The 22,199-nt window shown below is 41.8% G+C and overlaps 2 protein-coding genes across 2 annotated transcripts in view; both read right to left on the bottom strand.

The window, feature by feature from the left end:
- Positions 1–11,711, bottom strand: part of ZNF407 (zinc finger protein 407) — a 331,438-nt gene extending 319,727 nt beyond the window's left edge. The window contains exon 1 of the mRNA XM_083449815.1: positions 10,167–11,711. The gene's annotated coding sequence lies outside the window, so the exon portion shown is untranslated. The remainder of the gene's footprint in view (positions 1–10,166) is intronic.
- Positions 11,712–11,834: 123 nt separating this feature from the next.
- On the bottom strand, positions 11,835–20,669 carry LOC310681853 (beta-Ala-His dipeptidase-like). Its single transcript, XM_083449829.1, has 12 exons — positions 20,521–20,669; positions 19,902–20,012; positions 19,655–19,798; positions 18,705–18,867; positions 18,344–18,426; positions 18,038–18,235; positions 17,520–17,604; positions 15,060–15,220; positions 14,101–14,265; positions 13,312–13,453; positions 12,677–12,824; positions 11,835–12,081 (listed from the first exon to the last, which is right to left on the bottom strand). Exons 1-12 carry the CDS (start codon positions 20,521–20,523, stop codon positions 12,018–12,020), a joined length of 1,467 nt encoding a protein of 488 aa, XP_083305955.1. The 5' UTR covers positions 20,524–20,669; the 3' UTR covers positions 11,835–12,017.
- Positions 20,670–22,199: the final 1,530 nt, after the last annotated feature.

Below are 22,199 nucleotides of genomic sequence, written 5' to 3'. Positions count from 1 at the left end.
CTGCAAGAAGATCAAACCTCTCCATTCTGAAGGAAATCAGCCCTGAGTGCTCACTGGAAGGACAGATCCTGAAGCTGAGGCTCCAATACTTTGGCCACCTCATGAGAAGAGAAGACTCCCTGGAAAAGACCCTGATGTTGGGAAAGATGGAGGGCACAAGGAGAAGGGGACGACAGAGGACGAGATGGTTGGACAGTGTTCTCGAAGCTACAAACATGAGTCTGACCAAACTGCGGGAGGCAGTGGAAGACAGGAGTGCCTGGCGTGCTCTGGTCCATGGGGTCACGAAGAGTCGGACACGACTAAATGACTAAACAACAACAACAAGACCGGATCAAGGCATTTTGGTACCTGAAGCAAACCAGAAAATTGCACACACATTCCTGCCAGTTGAGATGAGAGGGGAGAAGGAGTGAAGATCAGCATCAGAATTAAAGGGAGTGAAGAATGAAAGCAGGGTGTAAGATAAGCTTGAAAATGAAGGGAAATAGTGAAGTTCAATCTCAGAATGAAAGGAGAAAGTGATTATCAGCATTGGAAGGTCGGGGGGGGGGGGAGGAAGAGGAGAAGGAAGAGGGTGCAAAGGCGGCAGCAGGCAGATCTGCCACCCTTCCCAGGAGGCCCACTATTTCTCCTTGAAGCAATATGGAAATATATTTTTGTCCTTTTATGTATGGGGCAGATAATATCTCTGTAGGGCATCCTCAGGTGATTTTATCAGGTATGGTAGAGTAAAAATGCAGAGCCCACTATTACATTTTAAATGGCAGTGCTAAATGCAGAAAGACTGTATGTTTATAACTGGGCAACTGAAGTGAAATGATCAATGCAAATGTTAGAGAAGTTTTAAAACCAAGATTGCTAAAAGAAAAAGGGGGTGTTCATGACTTTCTGGATACAGAAACAATCTGTATGATACTGTCCTGTCAAAAGATAAGCTCGAAACAGAGATAAACAGAACTCAACAAGTCAGACTTTGCTATTGCATGAGTTTGCAAGATCTGAGATACTGCAAGGCCTGTGAAATATATTTGGGAGTAACAGAATTTTACCTAGTGAATAGATTATCATGTGGAAGTTTTTCTATTTGACCTGATCACTCCTCCCAGGCACGGTATTCACCAGGTGAGCCTGATATGATGATGATGATGATGATGATGATGATGATGATGATTTTAAAGAAGGCTCTCATGAAATATAAACAGGAATAAAAGTTATCAAGTGGCAATAAGTTATTAGGCACAGGGAATGACTTTTTTGATGAGCTCAAGACTTCATGGTCTCCATGACAACCAAGGAGCTGTCCCAATATATGCAACCGATCCACAAGATATAGCTGGTGTTTTGGTAGGGATAGGAGGACAGCAATTAGGACATGGGAGATTGTCATGATCACATTTCTTTTTCTGAGGTTTTCACTTGCTGTTATAGCTTCTTTCTGCAGCAGGATGGGCAACATATTGGAATGGTCCACCTTTAGAGATCAATGATCCTTCAAAGCCATAGGAGAAGTTATGTTGGCATGGTTGCACTCCTGTTGAAACCTTGACTATATGTTGGGATACAGATATGTCACAAGCCTTCGACATTATCATTCCTAAGTGTCATTTTCTAAGAGGCACAGTCTGTCTGGCTCCTTGTTACACCAAGGAACTGGGCTGCAAAAACAACAGCTAGAGCCAAGCGGCTTTAAAACTCAAAGAGAATCCCATGCAAAACAGGCAAAAGTCTATCCAGCCAACTCTGAGGCAGAAAACCAGCAGCATTTTCTCCCACCATCCTTGGAGACCTGTTCAAAGAACCTTCTTCCAAATGGTTAGGGGTCTTCTTGATCTTGGACGTCCTGGGAATACAAAGTCTAATAGTGATTTGGATGCCACTTTACAGTATTTGCATCCAGAGCCCCACTTAATCATGTGTTGTTGGATGAGGTACTGTCACTGAAACTAGGGGTTGTTATCATTTCAGTCCCAGGTAAACATGATACACATCAAAATGTGGTTCTCAAAATGTGCTACCATTAGAACAATTAAAATCAGCCAGTAAAAGAATTTAACGAAAGAAGAACAATCTACTAGCTGTAAACAGCACTAAAACCAAAACTAAAAAGACCTGGGGAAATTAAAAAAGGTGTTCACCTAGGACTGAAAAGAGATTGCTCTCCTTTCATTGCATTCTTTTATTGGTTGCTTTTAAGTGTTTTAATTTAACGTACTTTGGAAACCTCATTTTGCTCAAAGAGTGACATATAAATGTTTAATAGACAAAATAATTATCAAACCCATACCCATTCTGTAATTCACTATAAATGGGAATCATGGAATAGTACTGCTCACTCACACAAGTGGTACAGTGCCGTAAATTTAGAAAGTGAAGTTTCCATTTTACTTGAAATTAAGAGGCATGCTGTGCTGTAGTTGCGTTTGGCAATTGGATTAGTAGCACTCCAGCCGAGTTAAACAGTGCCTTCTTCCTATTAGGGTTTCTATTACCATATTGTTCTGTTTAAAGGGGGTAAAAGGGAGATGGAGGGAAGAAAGCGCAGGAAAGAAGAATGAAATAAATATGACGAACAGCAGGTGCAATGAAAGACAGCAAGAGCCGAAGACACTGAGAAGACCTGGCATCAGCAGAAAGCAAGATACAGTAGCAGCAAAGTATTTATGCATTTGAAATTTTCATGTCTGGAAAAAACAACCCAGAACTTTCCCCATTCGTCAAAGAGGAGTCTCATTCAGAGTAAATGGCTTGAATCTCAATGTCTTCTTCACTCAGATTGCAATCACTACAAATTTAGGGAATACAGACATCAGCTGTCAATGAATGCACTCTCACAGGCTGTCAACCGCTTAATCAGGGTCTGACTTTACTGGAAAGTGTGAAATTATGTAATTACCCACGTTTGGCAATTCTGATGGCTTAGACAAATTACAACACCCTGAATATCTTGTTTTATAAAACAACATTTATGGGGGGGGGGGAGTTGTCAGAGATATCCCTGCCTTCCCTCCTCAGCTTGGTAACACTTGTGTATCCCCCTTCCACACAATATAGATCTAATCTGATCAGGAAAATAGTCTTTTGAGAAAAATGTTAAAACTGAATTAAAAATAAGTCTACTATATCCTAAACACCATCACAATGTGTTTAATTTATGCAGTCCCAATGTACCCATCAGTTCAATATGAAATCTGTACACCAAAGAAATGCTAGATGGTGCTCATGTAAAACGTGACAATATTACTGTAAAAAAGAAATATTTAAAACTGTGAAATGACCACTGCGATAATGGGTTTTTCTCCAGGAAAACTGATCCCTGGGGCACAGAAGCAAGCAGAAAAGTACTAGCAGATGTACAGCAAATCAAATTATGCGAGATCAGTCCCAAGCCAAAGTGCTTTCCAAGTTCTCCTGCACGCATTCAACCAGACACAGCCAGTACACACCAACTGCAGTCCCCGACCAAAGAAACCAATGTTCCAACTGCTTGGAACTTCCCATTAATGCATACTGCCCCTCCCCAAAATAGTGAAGAACTAAACAACAGGCATGAGGCTGTCATCAAAAACAGAACCCCTATGTATAGACCTCCCTTCCCTCTTCACATCTACTGAAAACTAATCATATGATGCATCGTCGTCATGCTCAGAGAGGGATGTACAGGAATTCCGATGGAAACTGAAACTGGTACAGATATTGCCACTGGTAGTATATTTGCTCGGTGTCAGGACCAGATTTGCTTTATGCAAACACAAAAGGCAATTGTTGGCACTGTATTCAACACACACACACAGACACACACACACCCTAAAGCTGCAAATATTATGTAATTAATAACATTACTGAAAAACCCGAAACGAATTATGATTCGTGATACGGCGTGTAAGCAGCAACAAAATGGACAAAACCCTTCCTATATAGTGGGTGCTCGGGTTGCAAACGTGATCTGTGTGGGATGCACGTTCACAACTTGCAGTGTTCACAACCTGCATCTGCGCACACGCGGGTTGCGATTCGGCACTTCTGTGCATGAGCAAAGAGCGATTTAGCGCTTATGCGCATGCGTGACCGCTGAAACCCGGAAGTAACCTGTTCCGGTACTTACGGGTTTCGGCGGTCCGCAACCCAAAAAAACACAACCTGAAGCATCTATAACCCAAGGTATGACTGTAATGGAAACATGTTGGATGGAAACTGGTACCACTGCATCCCTATGCTCTTGAGTTCCCACACTCCTGCCAGTGGCAAGCAAGGATGTGAGAAAGCAAAGTGCTCATTGGGAACACATTAAGCCTCATGGGGACTTCTATTAAGCTTTATAGGTAAAGAGGAGAAAATTAGGCTTGGGGCTGCCATTATCAGCAGCAACCCAGTGCCTGCCATACTTCTGCCTCAGAGAACCACACCTCCCAACTTTACATACAAAACAGCTTGGCTTAGAACAATAAATATTCCAAACCACTGTGTGCTTTGCTTTTTATCTAGATTTCAGAATGCTACGGCACAAGGACAAGCAACTAATGCTGATCCTATAATATTCACCCTTTTGAAAGAAAAAAGTTGTCAAGTATTCAAAAATTTCATGCATATGATAATAAAATTCATGAACCCTGGGAGGTTTGTTACCAAACTGTCTCCTTCTATTTGGATCCTTTCAGTGGCATTTCTAACTGCAGGGGTTGAGTGTGTGCATATAAGGCAAGTTCAAGAAGCGAGCTTCAAATAAAAATATGATGTGCCCCCTCTAGAATATTCATCATAACTGAAGGCTACTTATTTGATTCGATTAAAATATGAATGTGGAACTATTAATGAACAATGAACTTTATTAGGCTGGGAACGACCTAACCCTGCTGTTTCTAATGCTCAGTATTGCATCCAAACACTTCGTATCCCATCCCTCATTCCATTCACACAGTAAAAGCACATCCTTATCCACACCTTCTACCAATGATACCCTGAGTCAATCATTCATGCAGGCACAAATGAACACATGGAGGGAGCCTTGTCAGGACACCTGCTCCACCCATCCCTGGTTTCCATGCTTTCAGATATTGCCATTTGCAAATAGTGCACTTGAATGGGTGGATGTTGGTGTCAGAGCCCATGTATATGTTACCCCCGACAGCATCCACCACATCCTTCTTTGAACATGACTAAAGCAGCAAAGAAGGCTAGAGACATTCAATCCTGCCAAGCATACAGTGCAATGGTCAACCCATATGTACTTACTTCCTCCTGCTCCTCAGTCTATCATTCCCCTTGTTGAATCAAAAGTACCAAAGCCAGCCTCTCCTCCTTTTTATTTTGTATAGCAAGACTAATAAGTAGGGAAAGAAGTGCCCTAATTTAAAAGGAAATAATAGCAGGGAGAGGAGATTTCAGATGAGGCAAGCAGTGGAAGATGCTTCTCAGCCCTTCCAATTGCTGTATATTCAAGAACCCAGGCCCCCTTTCCCCATAAGTGTCAGCCAACAACGGGGAATGGTAGCTCTGGTATTTATTTATTTTTTAAAAAGGCTAATTTTCCTCCAAAGGCCTTCCAAGCAGGCTGTAACATAAGATAAAAACAATGGCCACAAAGTAAGCAAATACACTACAACATATAAAACAAAGAAACTGAATAGCAAAACATCAAAGCAACAAACACAGAAAATATAATCACATAAAGCAAGTTGAAAAATAAACCGTAGCATCGAGAAAACCAAGCAGTTCTTCATTAGCTTATCATCTACAAGCCTCCAACTTGAAATAATTTAAAGTTAAAAATATGGAAAGAACAGAAGGGGGTGTCAATGCAAGGTTATCCCTATTAAAAACAAAACAAAATATAAGGATACTTCCTGGTATATCAGATGAACTGCTGGTTGCTTTTTGTCTTGATGGTGTTAATGCCACTGTTGTTTTGCAGCGGCTTATTCTTAAATTAACAATAAAGGCCTAGTTGTCATGTCACTTTAAACCTCAGTCAATAACAAACTATGGTCTAAATGTGAATGTGCAGCTTACTCACTGTAAGCTACTGAAAGTGTGGGCACTTCACTCTTCCGCCACACTGCAGCCTGACTTAGTGCTAAGATCAAGGATAAGGTAAAGGTACCCCTGCCCGTACGGGCCAGTCGTGTCCGACTCTAGGGTTGTGCACCCATCTCACTTAAGAGGCCAGGGGCCAGCGCTGTCCGGAGACACTTCCGGGTCACGTGGCCAGCGTGACAAAGCTGCATCTGGTGAGCCAGCGCAGCACACGGAAACGCCGTTTACCTTCCCGCCAGTAAGCGGTCCCTATTTATCTACTTGCACCCGGGGGTGCTTTCGAACTGCTAGGTTGGCAGGCACTGGGACCGAGCAACGGGAGCGCACCCCGCCATGGGGATTCGAACCACTGACCTTTCGATCAGCAAGTCCTAGGCACTGAGGCTTTTACCCACAGCGCCACCCACGTCCCCTAAGATCAAGGGTAATTTCCGCCAAACAAAGCGTGAGCCATGGGCCAAGAGCAACCCTTGATTTCATAATGCTAAGCCTTTAAACCATGGTTTAGTTTGGTGGGAGGGAGGGAACACAAAAGGGAAGGAACACAAGAGGCCTTCCCACATTCAGCTGGTATGGGAAATATCTGTGGGTACCTATATACCATATTTACTAGGACTGCCATATGTCCGGATTCTCCCAGATATTACTGGAATTTCAAAGGTGGAATTGATGTTTGGGGGAAATTTCTGAAAGGCGGCACTTTGTCCTGGAAGAGCTCTATGAGTATGCAACATTACACATTCAGAGCTGTTTCCCATGCCAGCTGAACACTTGGGACAGCATGGCAGCATTTTCACCACACGGCAATGGTGTGTGTGGTGCACGTTGTCAGTAGCGGGGCAACTCCACATGGCCCCATCACACATTCTTTCAATATTGGGGGTAGGGGCTAATGTGAATGTCCATAGACAGAATCCCCAAACAAGAAGCAAGTTCTACACCCTGGCAAGCATTTAACCCCCTGAAGTATTTTTCAAACTGATCTTATCACATAGAAATTTCAAATTTAAAAATTCACGAATTCTGGAAACACTTGTTCTGGAAACAGATCTGCCCATACAGGAACAGATCAAATTTAGCAGTGTATATAAAACCAATATAAAGGCCTCGTTCAAAGGTCACACATATATGGTTGCTAAACCATAGTTTGTGTGATCAAGAGCATCTTGAGGGTTCTTGTGGTTCCCCTGCCCTAGTGAGATATAATTGTGACTGACCATGACAACCAAACAGCTGTAAACAGTTTCTGCTAATTATAATTTGTTCCCAAATCACAGATTTAAACTAGGATCTAATCCTGGTTTTAATACCTAGTTGAGAGCAAACTAGTTCAGTGGTACCTCGGGTTACTTAATTCGTTGCGGAGTTCCGTTCTTAACCTGAAACTGTTCTTAACTTGAAGCACCACTTTAGCTAATGGGGCCTCCTGCTGCCACCGCGCCGCCAGAGCACGATTTCTGATCTCATCCTGAAGCAAAGTTCTTAACCTGAAGCACTATTTCTGGGTTAGTGGAGTCTGTAACCCGAGGTACCACTGTAGTCGCAAAGAAAGTTCACTGTCAAAATTCTGGAGCCTCAGAAAAGAAATGGAGATTGAATGCAATTTCAGTTCTACCTGCCAACCCAACTCTTGTGAAATTTCTTCCAACTTGAGTCATTACAGTAACCATGATTTCCAGAGATCACCAAAAAAAGGCATCTTCACTTCTAGAATAGTGCAACTTCGGCCTCCAGTGTGAACGTATGTGGTTCTTTGGAAGCAAGCATTTCTCCATACAGACACTTAACAACCTGGTGGCTTCCCTTGCTGAAGCATGTGTTCACCATGAGCAGACATAACAGCTATGAGCGGAGGCACATCTTCCAAAATTTATAAAAGCAGGATCTGATTCTTGCATTTATTTCTTGCATGTGCTCCGCATGCTGTCTCTTCAGAGTTCTACTGGCATACAATCCCAAGGAGCTACACAGAGGCAAGGAATCTCAGGCCCAGGGGAAAATTTGGCCCTCAAAGGCTATCTGTTTGGCCCTTGGAACTCTCCCCATAACACACTCCTGCTTCACGCACCAAGTGATTTTATCTGGCTGTAATATGTTCTTGAACTCTGATAAATTAGTTGTTCTTGCTTACCTTGATGGAATACAGTGGTGTGGGTACAAGCTAGCCTACTGTACGGAGGATAATGTTACATTTGTGGCTTCGCTTACTTTTGCCTCTGACCCAATCTACCACTGGTATGTGGTTCTCAGAAGGCTGTCTATACAGTGGTACCTTAATTCGTTCCAGAGGTCCGTACTTAACCTGAAACTGTTCTTACCCTGAAGCACCACTTTAGCTAATGGGGCTTCCCACTGCTGCCGCGCCGCTGGAGCACGATTTCTGTTCTCATCCTGAAGCAAAGTTCTTAACCCAAGGTACTATTTCTGGGTTAGTGGAATCTGTAACCTGAAGCGTATGTACCCCGAATGTGGACCTCAACTTGAAAAAGGTTCCCCATCCCTGGATTAGTTAGCATGTAGAACCAGAAACAACGAAGACACTTGTTAAATCTTTAAAAATAACCCATTTATTGCAGCTTATGTTTTCATGGGCTAGATTGAAACTGTAATGTCATGTGAAGTCTGGGTTACGGCACGCCTTCATACAGCCATTATTTACTGCTTTATCCCAGCAGCCCTCGGGTACAAGCTAAAATCTTTGAAAGCTCCAAGCAGAGCCCAATACAAGTTTGCGCTCTCTTCCTACATTCCCATCTTGACGGTGACTAAATGCCAACCTTGTGGTTTCTAAATCATGCCAACTCCCCCCCCATATCTAAGAGCCGCTCCGTATCAGAACGAAGGCCAATCAGGTCCAGTATCCCGTTCTCAATGTAGCCAACCATCTACCTTTAATGGTTAGCAATCTCCTCCATGAATTTGTGTACAGTGGTACCTTGGTTCATGAACTTAATCCGTTCTGGGAGTTCATTCGACTCCCCAAACTGTTCGAAAACCAAGGTGCAGCTTCCAATTGGCTGCAGGAGCTTCCTGCACTCAAGTGGAAGCCGCGTCATATGTTCAGCTTCTGAAAAACATTCACAAACCAGAACACTTTGTGACGTTCGGGAGCTGATTTGTTCGACAACTAAGCCGTTCAAGAACCAAGGTACCACTGTAATTTGTTTAAAGCTGTTCCAAGTCGTTGGACATCGCTACCTGTTGTGGTAGCCATTTCTAGTTTAAGTATGCATTGCAAATGATCCTTTGGGTAACTTCCAACTCCACAATGCCAGGAAATGTGAATCATTTTTATCTTTTATCTGCCCTGAATCTTCCAACATGTTCAGGTGTCCAGCACGCTCTCCTCCTCCCCAGTTTTCTTTTCTTTTTTTACATAAGAACTGCCAGCCTGATGAAGAGTTGGGATGAACTCGGAAGCTTGTGTCGTTTTGTACGGCCCTTAAAATATATATTTTTTTGCCCCAGATTTTGGATTTTTTTGCTGGCGAGCGACAGCAGTGCGCGTGCGCTCCTCCTTCGGCCCAGGAAGAAGAGCTCAGGCGTCCCTTATCGCTCACCCGCAAACATACAAGCCCTCGCGCAAGCGCAATCACAGCCCCCTGAAAAGAACGGTTTTAAAGCCACGGTCGAAAAGGCGCGTGCGCAACGTCCAGTCCCCCTCGCTCCTGAAAAGGTGCCGCGCGACGAACATGCGTAGTGCTAACACGAAGAAGTCACAGACCACGAATAGCTTCCGCATGCGCACTCTGGACAAACTTTTTTTCCTCCCCCTTCCTTTCTTTAAAAAAAAGTGGATGAGAAGCCTTGAGGCGTTAGCCAATCGCTATATGAAACCGTCTTCCCGCCCTCCATGCCCAACCACTCAGGAATTCCCTCCTCAAGCATCAGACCCGCCGACGGTTACTGATTGGCCCAAAACGAGCTTCCTGCCCTCCCTCCCACTTATCGAGAGGAGGAAGGGGGAGAAAAAACGACGGCGGCACAGAGGCCCAAAAAGCCCTAGGGAAAGCGAGAAGGCCTGGAGAAAGCCAGGAACGACCGGGCGCCCCCAAGGATAAACGCCTACAACAGCCTTAAGCAGAAGCCTCCCTCAGAAGCGAGGGGACCTCTGACCGTTGGTTTTTACTCACCGGATGGGGACGCCGTCCTCCTCCGCTTGTGATGATCTTGGTCACAAGTGGCGTGCCGTAGATTCGCCGAAGTGCGTCACTGTCGGAACGTGATGCGTAACGTCGTACGGAGGGGAGGGAAGACAGGAAATGTATGGAATGCAGCGGCGGCAGTTGCTCCGCGGGCGGCGCGTGACTCCCTTTGAAGAAGCGAGGGCCTTAACTGTACCTCTGTGGCCCCGCGCGCCGCCCCTTCAGGCGCGTTCAGAGGCGCCCTAGCGGTGACTCTCGCTTTCCTCTGTTGCGCGTTCCGTGTAGCCAAAAGTGAAGGGGCTGGGTTGTGGCTGGCACCCTTGAGGCGAAACGTGCACTCTGCACATGCCCCGAGGCACTCCTGTCCTCTATGACTCCCCGAGAGAACCTTGACAGCGAAAACAGGCTCTGGGATTCAGCTGAGGCCCCGGTGTTTCACTGCACACGCGCAATATTATCCTGAAACGAACCCTGTAGGCAGTGGGCTCAAGCCCTGCATTACCAAGCAGTCTTTAGTTGCTAGTTGAACAAAATTAACGAAGGAGCAATATCCAGATGCCATGTTTGTTTATGTTCCGTGTGTAAACACGTCAGAATTGTTTAGGCATGAAGCAACTCAAAAGTTTAAAATATCTACACACAAAAGGTAGTGTTCTTTGTTTAACTGGTGAAGAGGTAGAGATTGACTTAACTAACAAAAAATAAATTGTATGAAGGACTTACAATGGCCGGGTGGGGAAAAACTTCCAGTTTTGGGAAATTGATTGAAAATCCCCCTCCCAAAAGATACTAATATATAGTGGTAATTGATTTATTATAAACCCCAAGCAGGCATGTAAGCTTAAAAACATACTTAGGTTATACTTATTACTTGCTTCATGTCCAGAAGGGTTCACATGGTGACTTTTAGAAATTACAGTGAATTTTGTTAGACTAAATATGTTGTGTGACTTGTTTGATTGCCACCTTGCTGTTTTTCAAACTTTAACACTCTCATTTTAGTAGGACTACACTGTGAATTATGAAACTTACTGTATTTTTTTGACTGTAAAGGAAAATAAAAATACTTCAGTTGAATAAATAAAAAATACTCACTAGTAAGCCTGCAAATTTTCAATGGTAGCCACTGCCTCCATATGCCACTAATATGCAATTGTCTGTTGCCTGGGAATCTGACAATGTGCCCAAGGTTTCAAAATTGCACCTGCCACCCTCATAGAAAGAGTACGGACTCAGGATATGGTCTGAAGGTACATGAAGCCATCATTTTGCTGAAGCTAAGCAGCTCTTGATCCTGTCTGTGCCTACATGGGTAAGCACTTGAGATCCCCATGTATGCAGTTACCACATTTAAGAAAAAGATGCTGCAAAGAAGTGTGCAGCCAGCAGAGGGTGTATAGTGCACATGAATACAGTAGTTCAGTCACACAGGGTGCAACCATACCTTTAAACAGACTTAAAAGCATTTAGGAATGTGATGTGTCATTTGTGGGTAGCACATCTTTTACAAAAAGCATAGTAAGAGGGTCATCTTAAATTTAGAAAACCCAGGTGGCAGTATTTATTCCTTTTCCTTCCTGAGAGTCCAGAGTTCTTAAGGAAGCAAGAAAGTTCTGTACAGGCACATAAAGAAAGGAGGAATGGGACCTCCAAATGTAAAAATAAAATAAAATATTTTATTGCAGGGGGGATCTTCTCTTTTTTCCACACAAGTATTTATTGATTTTATCACGTTTAAATTACTAAATATATTTGTGTATATGTGTTCCTTTAAGAACATTTTTAAAAAGGAAGTATGCAGCTGTGCTTTAGAGGGTTTTTATTATCATCCCATCTTCTCTAGGTAGAAGCAAGTTCTTGAAGGAAGGCTGCATATAGTTTGGTTCCCTCAATGAAGTTGTACCTACATTTAAAAAGAAAACAAGATTAATAGTGGGCATGCAAAAGCAGATATAGCGCAGATGGAATATGAGAGTCTAAATTACAACTTGGCAAAAATGTATATCTATGTTAATGGGTAAGCATCATAATTATGGCCAATACTACATCTGGTTTTATTATTCACGCTTTTTCTACTTCATTTGCATCAGTATTTCAAATGCTGTATGTTTAGTTTTTCCATCTTCAAGAAGCTTCTAGGTGGTTTATGTTGCACACAAAAAAGAAGTCCCAAAGTTGTCTTCTCTCCAGAGTTTATTCTTAAAATTCACTTACCGTAGCATTTTCCCCACTAGTAAAAGACTTCATTGCAGTGGTACCTCTGGTTACGTACTTAATTCGTTCCGGAGGTACGTTCTTAACCTGAAACTGTTCTTAACCTGAAGCACCACTTTAGCTAATGGGGCCTCCCGCTGCTGCTGCGCCACCGCCGCACGATTTCTGTTCTCATCCTGAAGCAAAGTTCTTAACCCGAGGTACTATTTGTGGGTTAGCGGAGTCTGTAACCTGAAGCATATTTAACCAGAGGTACTACTGTGTTTTAAAGGCCTACAGATTACCTGTTGATCTTTTCATTTTGACCATGAGGGGCATCATCTGGTCCTCCTATTCCTAGAAGCATTATACTCTTTCCAGTTACGTCTTGGAAATGTGAAACAATTGGAATTGTTCCACCTATTCGGGTCAAGTCAGCCTCAGTGTGGAATACTAAGAAATAGGAATAAAAGAAAACTTAATTTTCATAGACTGGTTACTTAACATTTTATCCAACTAAGTCCCAGAACAGACACATTTGTCTTTGTTGCAATCTTGAGTTAAAAGTTAACTACTTCTAAACTTAAAGTTGTGATCCTGTCTGTAACTGACAAAATCCAGAAAAACAACTGTTTTAAATCTTCTGCAGCAAAACAGTTCTGTCTTAATACGTCCCATGACTGTTCTTTAAAATATGTTTTCACAAAACGAGCCTCTTCCAAGGCCAAAATTCTCCTTCAGAATACTGTGTGAATTACATACACGTTCATATAACATTGCAGCTTTATTATTAGATGCATGTGTAGATTACTTTGGATTTTTTGTAATGATGCAGCCATTGCTATTAAGTTTTCTACACTGCTTTTCAATATGCTGCGTGCTTCATAATAATCACAATAGCCCCAAAGTTTTGTAATTTGTTGCAGTGAAGTGACCAGACCTTTCTCTATTGCCTTTCTTCCAGCCAAATACAGAGGTTCATCTGTATCAGAAAGCCACGGCTTTGATGCTTGCACATTGGTTATTTCAATATGATTAGGGCTGTTCCGTTCAGCAAATTTCTTGTTCAAATGATCCATTACCTCAAGAGAATAATAGTGAAAGTTTATTCTAGTTTGCTCCTGGTGAAAATTAAATCTGTCATAATAACACAATAATATATTAATTATCTGCTTATGAAGATGCATTGTGGTTTAATGACCTGCAGTATTCATGGTCTAGCACACTTTGAGCTTTGAATAAAGGCTGATCAATGTGCTGATGATTATCTTTTGGTACTGCAATGTGCTGGTCATTATTCAAATTCCCATTCTCTGTGATTCAAGCTAGTACCTTAAATATATTATCAACTTCATTTTGAGTTAATTCACTAGCAATGCCTTGCATGTTATCCAGAAGTAAGCCTCAGTTTAATTCATGTGAAGTAAGCATACTTGAGTTGCAGTCTTAGGCTACAATCCTTTACACACCTATTTGATAAGAAGTCCTATAGAACTCAGTAGAGATTATTTATGAGTGAACATGCATTGTATTCCATTGCATGGCAACAATCTTGTATATACCTACCTGGGAATAAGCCCTATTGAATACAGTGGGGACCTACTTCTGAGTAGGCCTATTTTAGGCTAGGTTGCTAGAAACATCTCATCAACTGAAGAAAGCAAATGATTAGCACTGTTTACCACAAGAGAATAGAGAGATTTTAAAGACACACAACCCAGAACTCTACCTGTTTTTTTACTACAGAGCGATCCATATGGGGAACCAGGCGTATTGAAAATTTCCCAATTACTCTTGCAGGGATTACAGTCTTAGTTCCAGGTGCAGAGAAAGCTCCTTCAATTCCATGGATGGACAAAGATGGATAGCGCGACTTCCGCATTAATAATTCTTCCTAAACAAAAAAAGCAACTTTTAAAGCAATATATAAAGTCTTAAACAATAAGTTGCAGTTTGCTCACCATTCCTATTATTTTACAGAGACAAATGGGTTATTTATATCATTATTATCATTTGCATTTTTAGTTGCTTTTTCATGAAATGTGATCCAAAGTGACCTGCAAACTAATAAAACATGAAAACTAGATTCTGAAAACTGAATTATTTTTTGAGCCTGGAATACGTGGTCTTATGGCACCCCTCCTTCCTATAAATGGTAATGTGTGTTGTGTCACTTTTTTCAAAATGTGGTAAGCTACCTGGTATGTTTGTCATCCCCCCCACCCGCACTCATTCTACTGAGTGGGGTGCTAGACTTTGGACCAAAAATCCTAATATTCCTGATGGCAGAACTAATTCAGACTAATCATGGAGAGAGTGGTTGACTGACATTTTTCTATCTCATGATACTAGACTTGGGGTTACTCTAGAACCCCCAATCAGACTGACAATTCCACACAAGGTGGAATTCATTAATACAGGCTAAGAAAATGGTCTAGTGACTTGTATACATATTTTACAAGCATATTTCTGCAAAAAGGGATATGCTGCCCTTTCATTACACCCAAAATCAGCTGCCTGTAGTAGCCATCCCAGACTGCCTAATGGTAGAGCAGACACAGATTTGACCATGCTTCTACATCAACTATAAAGGAATTCCCACAATTTGCCCCATCCTAACTGAAAATTGTGAAACCAGCTTTCAAAAGCCCAGCTTAGAATTCAATACAAAATCAATATGGCATATACTTTAGTGCTATATGTGAAGTTTCTTATGCCAAATGTGTCCTTCAGCTTCTTGAAATCCCATTCAATTTTTTCATAGAGTTTCTTTTCTTTTTCCGTAAGAGGAGCAACTGCATCATAAATCCCAGGTATCAGTATATGACCAGAAGAATCGACAAGGGTACCTGAAAACAAATGTACAAGTTCTGAAGAGGAACTACAGAAATAACAGAACTTGCAGTTACTTTTGTTTTTTTAATGGACAGAATGTAATACCAAACATCAATTAAAATTGCTTACTTTAAAACTAGGGAATACAGAAGGCAAGCCTCAAAATAGTCTTTTAATTTTTTTTAAAGTTTATTGAATATTTCTCCTAATTTCTATTTATTTTTAAACAAAACATGTTACATGATAAACTTACAGAAAATGCTAAGCTTTGCTGTTCTCTAAGAATCTCTATGAAGAGCTATGCTTCTTCGGCATCATAGAACATGCACAACAGGTTATCTAATATATAGATAAAGCTATAAAACCAGATCCCCAGAGTAAGATGATGGCTAAATAAGAATAAGATAAATGGGAGGAGGTAGTGGGAATAATAGCATACATGTGGCAAGCTCTGACCCCAACCTATGAATGTTCATTAGAATGTCTATAGACGTAATAAAATAAAATAAAAATTCCTTCCAGCAACACCTTAGAGACCAACTAAGTTTGCTATTGGTATGAGCTTTTGTGTGAGCACAAGTGTGCATGCACACGAAAGCTCATACCAATAGCAAACTTAGTTGGTCTCTAAGGTGCTACTGGAAGGAATTTGTTTGTTTTGACTACGGCAGACCAACATGGCTACCTCCCTGTAATATAGACGTAATAGTCTTATTTCAGGAGCAGCTTGCTGCCCTCACCAAAGTCTTGCTTACTAGGGTTACCAGCTGAAGCTTCCAGCAAGATCTTGTGAGAGCACAGTGAAATCACGTGGAGGCCACTGTGAGATCTCACTGGAAGCCTGAAGCCGCTGTAGCTACTTCTCGCTTTGGGAGGGGGGGTGCCCAAGGAGGCGCCCCTTGGATTCTTCTGCCTCATAGATGGTGTTATGTACTGAGTTGAATACAAATCAAAATGCAGCAGTCTGATTGGTCCTAGAACAATAGGATTCAGAATGCAGCAGTCTGATTGGTCCCAGAACAATAGGATCTAGAATGCAGCAGTCTGATTGGTCTGCAGGAGCCACCCAATCCAACTCCAGGTGGAAGTGAATCTGCAACCTGGTTGGCCTACAGGAGAATCCCGGAATTAGCCAATCTCGTGGGGCCCATTGTGTAAATAATGTATATAAAGCAGACATTTCGGGGGAACTGGCTTTCCTCACTACTATGAGCTGAATAAAGAGCATGAAATCCACACTTGACTCTGAGTATATTTCAGATGGGATGGTCCTAACTGATTTGCACATCAAGCTAAGCAAAACCATGGACTTGCAAGCATGAAAACTCCAGACAGGAGACTGTGACCACATTGCTCTTCCCTGATCATTTGGTTGCTGTCTTGTGCTAAGCTAAGCTATGGCTTGGCTTAGCATGTTGTCCAGACCAGTACTCATTATTTAGCTTTCTCCTGACTGTGGAATGCCCTCCCATCAGATGTCAAGGAGATTAGTAACTATATAACTTTTTGACATGCTTGGTTTAGCATCTTGTCCAGACCAGTACTCATCGTTTAGCTTTCGTTTAGCCCTCCCATCAGATGTCAAGGAGATGAGTAACTATGTAACCTTTTGAAGACATCTAAAGACAGGCAGCCCTTTATCAGGAAGCTATTTAATGTGTAATGTTTTATTATGTTTTTATATGTCTTAGAAGCTGCCCAGAGTGCTGGGGTGGGGTAAAATGGTGATGATGTTAGCAATGAAACAATTTCATTAAATATAAAGTTGATCTTCCATATATGACTGGGTGGCACCTCAAGGAAAGGCTTCATAAAGAAAAATGCCTTCAAACATCATCACACTAGGCACCTGTCTAGTTTTGGCTGGTAATTTATTCTAGAGAGCTAGAGTTCCAGCACTAAAAGTTCAGTTTCTAGCATAGGCTAAACACACCTCTGGGGCTTATGGTACTCTCAGCAGTGCCCCATCTGAGGAGCACAGTTGCCCGGCAGGGATATACGCAAGGCGTATACCCTGGTCCCAAGTTGTTTAGGGCTTTAAGGCTAAAAGCAAGACCCTGAACTGCACATACTGGCAGCCACCGCAGTTTCTTCAGCAGAGGTGTTATCTGACACTGAGAGGGTTCCTCAGTCAACAATTAAGCCCTGCATTTTGCACTAGCTGCAGCTGTGAAGGTGCCCAAGGGAAGCCCCACACAGAGCGCATTGTGGTAATCCAGTCTTGAGGTTACCAATGCTGAAATCTCAGTAGTCAAGCTTTGAAGCAGCCTAGAAGGTGTGAGCTAGTTGTTCACTAGTAGAAACTCTACTTACTCAACAGATATATTAAGTCACTGGTTGCTTCAGGAACTATACCTCCAAAGGTCCCTGAATGCAAGTCTTTTTTAGCACATTCAACCTAGAAAAAAGTAGATAAAGGAATCAGAGGGTGTATTAGCATGCCATGCCATACCAAGATTTTGCATCAGGAAAATGAACAGGCACAAGCTTCACGTTTGTGGGCTCATCCCTCTCAGACATGCATCAATTAAAAATTGTAATCCTCGCTTAGCAGCTTATTCGTTAAAAACTTTACAGGCAAATGATAATAAAATGAATGAGAAGATGTGTCTGTAAAATTAGCATTATTATTATATCCCAACTTTCCTCCAAGTAGCTCAAGGTGGACCATTGTTCTCCTCACCTCTATTTTATTCTAACAACCCTGTGAGGTAAATTAAGCTGGGCTTCATGGCTGCGTTGGATTAGAACCCTAGTCTCCTGGGGCATAGTCCAACCATTATACCACACTCATTCTACTAGTTGTAACAATATTAAAGAGCCCCAAATACCTCAATTAAGAAGTAGCTGTTTCCCCTTGTTCCATATGTAATACTTGGTTTGTTGCTGATCCATGAGGAATCAGTGATCACAATGTAATCGACATCTGAAAAAAACGTACTGTTTCTCTCTTCAACCAGTTTCAATAGTCCAGGGGATCCTACTTCTTCCATGGCTTCAAGGAGAAACTTTACATTCACAGGAAGTTCCTGTCAGAGAGTGGTTTAAAATGTAGTAAACAATGTGTTTGTTTTGTTTTGATGGCAGATTTCATGAAATAAGAAAGACTTGTTAAAAAAAACAAAAAATTCATATACATATTGTTGAAGTGCTTCTACTGCATTCAGTACAGCCAGAATTTGCCCTTTGTCGTCCGAGGTTCCACGTCCATACAGACTACCTTCAAAATAAAAGTGAAATAAAGAGAAGCTGATAGAATCCAGTTATTCAATTGTACAGTGTTTTACAAGTTCAGAAGTGACATAAGAGTCCAGTTGTACCACATAAAATGTCCATTTGGTTCACCATCCTGTTTCCACAGGGGCCAATCAGATGCCTGCTGGACATTCACAAGCAGAGCCTGAAGCAATATCTTCTCCCACTATTGCCACCCAAGAACTGGTTTTCAGTGACATTCTGTCACTGTATTGCTGCCATTGAATAATAATAAATGCTCACCATCTTTTTCTGTCAAATTGTATGGCTCTGATGCCCATCCATCCTCTAATCTGGCTGGCTGCACATCCAGATGTCCATAAAAACAAACTGTATGTTTTTTAGGGTCCTTTTTAAATTCTGCCAGAATGACTGGTGGCAAACGAGGTGTACTTCCATTATGCAGCTAAAGCAGAAGCGATGCATTAACAGTGCAATCCTATACAAGTGCTAGAAGCTATCACTTGCCTCTTTTACCCAATCCCCTCACCTCCTGACCACGTTATAGTCCATCTATATATATTGTTAAGTTGTGGGTGAACATATCAGACGACACAGTGATTCTTCAAACAGCCCTTCTTTATTCAGAGGCCAGAACAGAACTGAGCTGAAGGGCTCAGTGAGCCTGCTTATATAGAGCTCCAGTACACATAATTGTTACAACTTTCTAAAACTATCCAATCACTGAACGTCACTTTTGATCCCTTATTTGCATAACTATCTACAGTATCCCCCTGCTGGCCCAGGGTGAGAACTTCAGTACATAACATATATAGCTGCTTCCTATGTAACTTATGTTACTGGCAATTCTATCTTTCCTTTAGATCATATTTTTCAATTGTGATCCAGTGGACAGAGACTTTCTTTTTATCTTCTATACTTCAGCAAATATTGGAGGAGGAGGAGGAGGAGAGTGGTGACCAAAACACATAGCATGAAAGACTGGAATGTTTTAGGCAGATTAACGAAGACTCTTTAGAGCCATTAAGCAGTAGCCTTAAGGCAAGCATAAGCAAACTTGGCCCTCCAGATGTTTTTGGGACTACAACTCCCATCATCCTGAGCTAACAGGACCAGTGGTCAGGGATGATGGGAGTTGTAGTCCCAAAACATCTGGAGTTTGCCTATGCCTGCCTTAAGGTGATCCTCATTATATATGAAGATAGATTTCATGCTGAAACACAATAGATTACCTCTTGTACACCCAGTTCCGCCAACTCAACAGTTCCTCCTAAATATTTTATCCTCTCTTCTGCTAAATGTATCATTTCAATCAGATTTTGCCTCTTCAGAAGGTTACTGGAGTCACTTTCAATGGCCACCCATTCTCTGAGTCTCTGTGAAAAGAGGAAATTATGAGGGGAATGGAATCCATATTCCAGGTAACATTCCTTCACTCTAGTTTTCCAGCTTGTCCCAAAATAGTACACCCGCTTGTACCTGTACATATTCATGTTGATGTGCATCAATGTACTGAAATATTTGATCTGAAGGGGCAAGTGATGCTTCACTGGTGATAGTTGTGAAAGCAAGAAGAAATACAAGGGGTATCTGAAAGAATAATTACTATTATTAGTAGCCTGCAATTCTCAGAACCAAAATTCCATACAGTTTGCCCTGGACTGTTTGGTTACAGAAGATTCCACTTTATCCAGGGGGCAGGGGGTGAGACTAGAGTTTGCTGTTTGTTATTCTATCACTGTTGTCTTAGTCTAGATTAATCTTTGCTTTGAAAAACAAACCGCTGGCAAACCCTTCCATTACAATAGTTCCGTTTCCTGACTGCTTACAATATTTGCCACTTGCCTGAGCGGTGAGATGTTCCAAGGACAGTGCTTTATGCAATTTAGTTTTCTATACAGTTCACTATATACGTACAGTGCCTTTTGTGGGGAGGGGCATACACACACACACACACATACACACACAGTGTTTTTTAAGGATTATGATATATCTCTTCTGCATATGTTCCATCAGTCCAAAAGTAGACTGATGGATTCTTCTCATCCATACTTAGCATTTGCCAATACTGTAGTAAGAGAAACAGGCAATACTTCACCATAGCAGTAGAGACAAGTAGTGGCAGAATTTATTCTTCTTGTCTTCTTTGCCAATAGAGTCAGTAAGCAGAGGCTGTGAGACGTCCTCTTATTTCAAAATCCAGTAAGCTTTTGCTTTACAAGTCATTCCGCACCACCAATTTTATCTCAGTTCCCACTGTTTATTTAGCCTGAGCAAACAGTTTGCTAATTTGTTAACTGTCTGGTTGATATGTTTTTTCCAGGAAGTTACAGTTACTGTGCAGTAAACACAAGCCGATCCATCAACGCCCACAGTGTTGAAAAATAATTAAGTATAGTGTGGGCATCAGAGAAATTTAAGGATTGTAAAAGTTAATACAGTGCGGAGAATGAGAGCTGTCCAGCACAGTGCCACTAGGGCATGGCCATCCAATGTTTCAGTGTCGCACAGTTGTGGGTCCAAGTTGCTTCTGGAAGAAGTGATGAGGAGTCCAATATGCCCAGAAGAGAAGTATTTGCTGGATTAGGCATAAACAAAGATTCAATAAGAAAAACCTTTCCCCAACTTTGCTCCCTCACTGCCCCTTCAAAGCGCCTTCCAGCTTTTAGTTTTGTTCTCATTATTTTTACTTTAACTGTAAAAATTGAAAAAAGAGTAAAAGGTGTTTTTTTGAGCAACAAACTCACAGGACCAGACATTGCAATTCCAGGTTTGAAATGTCCCTGGGAGAAGTGGATGCTGGTGCCATTACCCACTTGTCACTATTTTAATTTCTTGCAATGTCTCAAAACAGTGCTAAGTTGAGGGTATTTTGTTGGAAATTAAAATGATCCAGACTGAAGCACTGGAATTTATTGCATTTTAATTTTTAAATGGGGACCAGGGAAGGTATCAGCAGTGAGCCCTACAAGGACAAGCACCAAAAGATTTCCAGTGCTAACACCAGATCACAGGGAAATCATAATATCTTTTAAATAGTACCAATTCCCCTGTAGTCAAACCCACAAATAAAGCCTTAAGTATGTACTCAGTTGGATGTGCACTGCACTACAAGTTCAACTTCCACCGTATCTGAAATTAGGTATATGCTTGAATAGCTGGCATGGACACATGTGTTGATTCATATGCAGAGCTGCAAATTTAGCAATAATGAGCATTATTTAAATAGCATTGCTATTATTTAAATCTCATCATAGCTATGAAGACTAACCTGGGTGCCTGCTCAGTCTTCTCTTGAGGAGTGAACTGCTAATGGGCAACTTCAAGGCTGCTGCTCTTCCTTCCAAGGGATCTCTATCTTCCAGCTGGATTTGGGCCCTTCAACTAGAGAACTGTCATCTGCAAAGTAGGACACATGGCCACCTAAATAGACCCAGTTAATAAAGCAGTCACAAAATTACTGGCCATTTGACTGCCCACAACCTACTGCCCAAATTATTCCCATTCTGATTTGTTACTGAAATCTGCGAGGAGAAAGGTTAGTTCTCAGAGAGCCATGTCCCATTTTTATCAATTATCTGCGTCTCCTTCACTGAAGGTTTGAGAGGCCCTTGGTAGGTTTCTCCATTGGGAAGTGGGTGTGGGATGCTGTGAGAGGGAAAATGCAAGGCAGATGCTTGCAGGTTCTTGGAAGGTGCAGTAGGCCAGGGCAGATCCGATTACTCAGGACTGTTCTGCAAGGATACACATCAAATGTACCACAAGCGGACTGTACCC

This window comes from Podarcis tiliguerta (assembly GCF_965153285.1).
Source record: "Podarcis tiliguerta genome assembly, chromosome: 7".
NCBI classification, from domain to species: Eukaryota; Metazoa; Chordata; class Lepidosauria; order Squamata; family Lacertidae; genus Podarcis; species Podarcis tiliguerta.
Note: the sequence above shows the minus strand (reverse complement) of the source record. Positions and strands in the feature narration are given on the sequence as shown.